This window comes from Alosa sapidissima, chromosome 11, assembly GCF_018492685.1.
Source record: "Alosa sapidissima isolate fAloSap1 chromosome 11, fAloSap1.pri, whole genome shotgun sequence".
Taxonomy (NCBI): Eukaryota; Metazoa; Chordata; class Actinopteri; order Clupeiformes; family Clupeidae; genus Alosa; species Alosa sapidissima.
In genome coordinates this window covers 17305139-17307638 of record NC_055967.1, presented here as the reverse complement: position 1 = coordinate 17307638, position 2500 = coordinate 17305139, and the positions used below count along the sequence as shown (strand labels likewise).

Here is a 2500-nt window from a genome sequence, read left to right as displayed (position 1 = left end):
GAGTCCAACAGACCAGTGGCACAACACAGAGCTGCCTGATAACAATGCTCATTGTCTGTGTGTTGTATATTGTATATACAGTATATTCTATTATAGTGCCTATATGAAGAATTTGGTTCCAGAACACTATAAATCCATTTTTGAAAACATTAATAAGTCATGTTATTTATTTTAATATTTCAAGTAATATCAATAATATTGCAGTTCTGTTGTTTTGTTTGAGTAAAGAAAGACAGACCCAGTTACATTTCCACTGAAATTACTTGGAAAACAAAATAATAAAAAGTCATTTATGAAAATTCATTAAAATGGAGGATATAGCGTTTTGGAACCAAACTCTTTGTATATTGTCTGTACTCCAAGAATGACACCACATTCAGACAGAACCAAACTCCTCATGTGTGCTAATTCACTTGGTGAAATCAACCTGATTCTGATTGACACCAGAGTGACTGTCTTCCCCCGAACGGAGCCATTCACAATCCTTCAGGCCACTGCCAACCTGCCTGCCTGAGCCGCTGACTGACCCATCAGACTGGCAGTGATTGATTGTCTGACAGGAACACTGGTCAGACACCTCCCTCTGTCCGCAGCCCTGGAGGAGGACAGGAGAGACGTCCTCAGAGAGTGAGGATAAGCCTCAGGAAGTCCACATACACAGCTCCACTGTGTCCACACACACAGCTCTCTCCACACACTCCATTTTCTCTGGAAGGTTTTTTTTTTTTCATTTCTGCAACATTTTGACCATTTTGGTCCTCCTCAGGCTCCCTACATAATGTGCGGACTCTTTCTTCAGACGTTTCTGGGTTCACCTGTCCTGCACCTGGAAAGTGCACACTGACCCCGTCCTTCACACAGTGACCTGAGGGACTTGAGGGTCAGCCCCCCATTCAGTGACCTTCCCTGGGCTTTTCCGGAGGCAATGGAGACTCACCGAGACCAGGGCCTCGGCCACGCTGGTCAGCACGGCCGGCCGGAGTGAGTGCAGCAGGATCTTGTGTTCTGTGACGGCCAGGACCAGCAGGCTAGCGGCGTTCTTGGGGCCCAGGTTCAACAGCAGCGTGGACAGACGACCACCACTACAGCGGGGAGAGAAATAAACACAGGCCTCAGTCTCTCTGTGTGTGTGTGTGTGTGTGTGTGTGTGTGTGTGTGTATGTGTGCGTGTGCGTGCGTGTGTGTGTGTGCCACTCGGTGTGATGTACCTCAGAGGCAGAGGAGAGGACACTGGCTGGCTCAGCATCAGGCTATCGTGTGGAGACAGCTGTAAAGAGCACACACACACACGCACACACACACACAACACAACACGCACGCACGCACGCACGCACGCACGCACGCACGCACACACACACACACACACACACACAGACACACACACAGAAAGAGAGAGAAAGAGAAAGACGGTTACAAATAGGCACGTTTCCCTAAATACCAAAATCAACAGTGCAGCTGCAGCCTGTGTGAATAAGGAACATAAATCATCTAAATCACCCAGGCAGCACTGCATGGCCCGGGACACAGAGGCCCAGAGGAGAGGGGGGAGCGCCCCCATGGTGGCATCCCACTTCGGAACCCGGTAACAAAAACTACCGGTTACAGTCTCCTTAACTGCCGGCGTCGTGTACACGCAAGGCGTAACCGATTCAACAAAAACTCACCGGTTTAAAAAAAACCAGTGTCCTACCCGTGTAGACGGGCCCTTAGCTGCTATCCAGCAGCCAGCACCACTTCCAACAGAGGTGCCAAGGCCCCAATAATACTCCAACTGAGACAAGTGCAGAGACTGGTGAGCAGTCACATAAAAGTGACAACAAATCATCTTTAGGGATTTAACAAGATTACGAATGCAAATTAACTCTGGAAAACCTGTCTGAAAGCTTATCATTCTCAGCCTATTAAAAAGAGACGTTTGTATAATGCTGACAAGTTTCTATTTAAAGAAGAGAGAGGTGGAATTTGATGGGCTTTACCTGCACCAGGATGCGAGGCCTTTGTGAGGAGGGGAAGGGCACTTTGTGCATGAAGTGGGAGATGTGCCTACAGAGAGAGAGAAGGGACAAACAGTGAGTACCAAAGCACCAAAAGACATTTGAGATACACAAATGCAGCCCAGCCCAGAGTCCTGTGATACCAAAAACACCTTAATTAACCCAGAGATATGCTACTCTTTGCTTTCAGTGAACATGGATGGCAGCCATCCTGAAAATATGTCAATAAAAAAAGATTGCCACTGTCCAAAGTTAATGTTAACATTGAAAATGCTGGGTGGATGCCAAAATGGCAAAAAACCCTAAAAAATAGCTCACCAACTCACTTCTCTATGGGAAGGATGTAATGTTAATGTAATGTTAATGGCGCACCAACTTACTTCTCTATGGGGAGAATGTAATGTTAATGTAATGTTAATGGCGCACCAACTTACTTCTCTATGGGGAGGATGTGTGGGCCGGAGATGGAGTATCGGTAAAGGAAGGTAAGAAAGCTGCGGAACGCG

The 2500-nt window shown here is 47.1% G+C and overlaps 1 protein-coding gene across 1 annotated transcript in view; it reads right to left on the bottom strand.

The window, feature by feature from the left end:
* dennd4a (DENN/MADD domain containing 4A) overlaps positions 1–2500 on the bottom strand; it is a 62608-nt gene that overhangs the window by 45863 nt on the left and 14245 nt on the right. Inside the window, 4 exon segments of the mRNA XM_042110210.1 lie at positions 938–1082; positions 1209–1267; positions 1977–2043; positions 2429–2500. The exon segment at positions 2429–2500 is cut by the window's right edge and continues 167 nt beyond it. Coding sequence (XP_041966144.1) covers positions 938–1082; positions 1209–1267; positions 1977–2043; positions 2429–2500 — 343 coding nt within the window.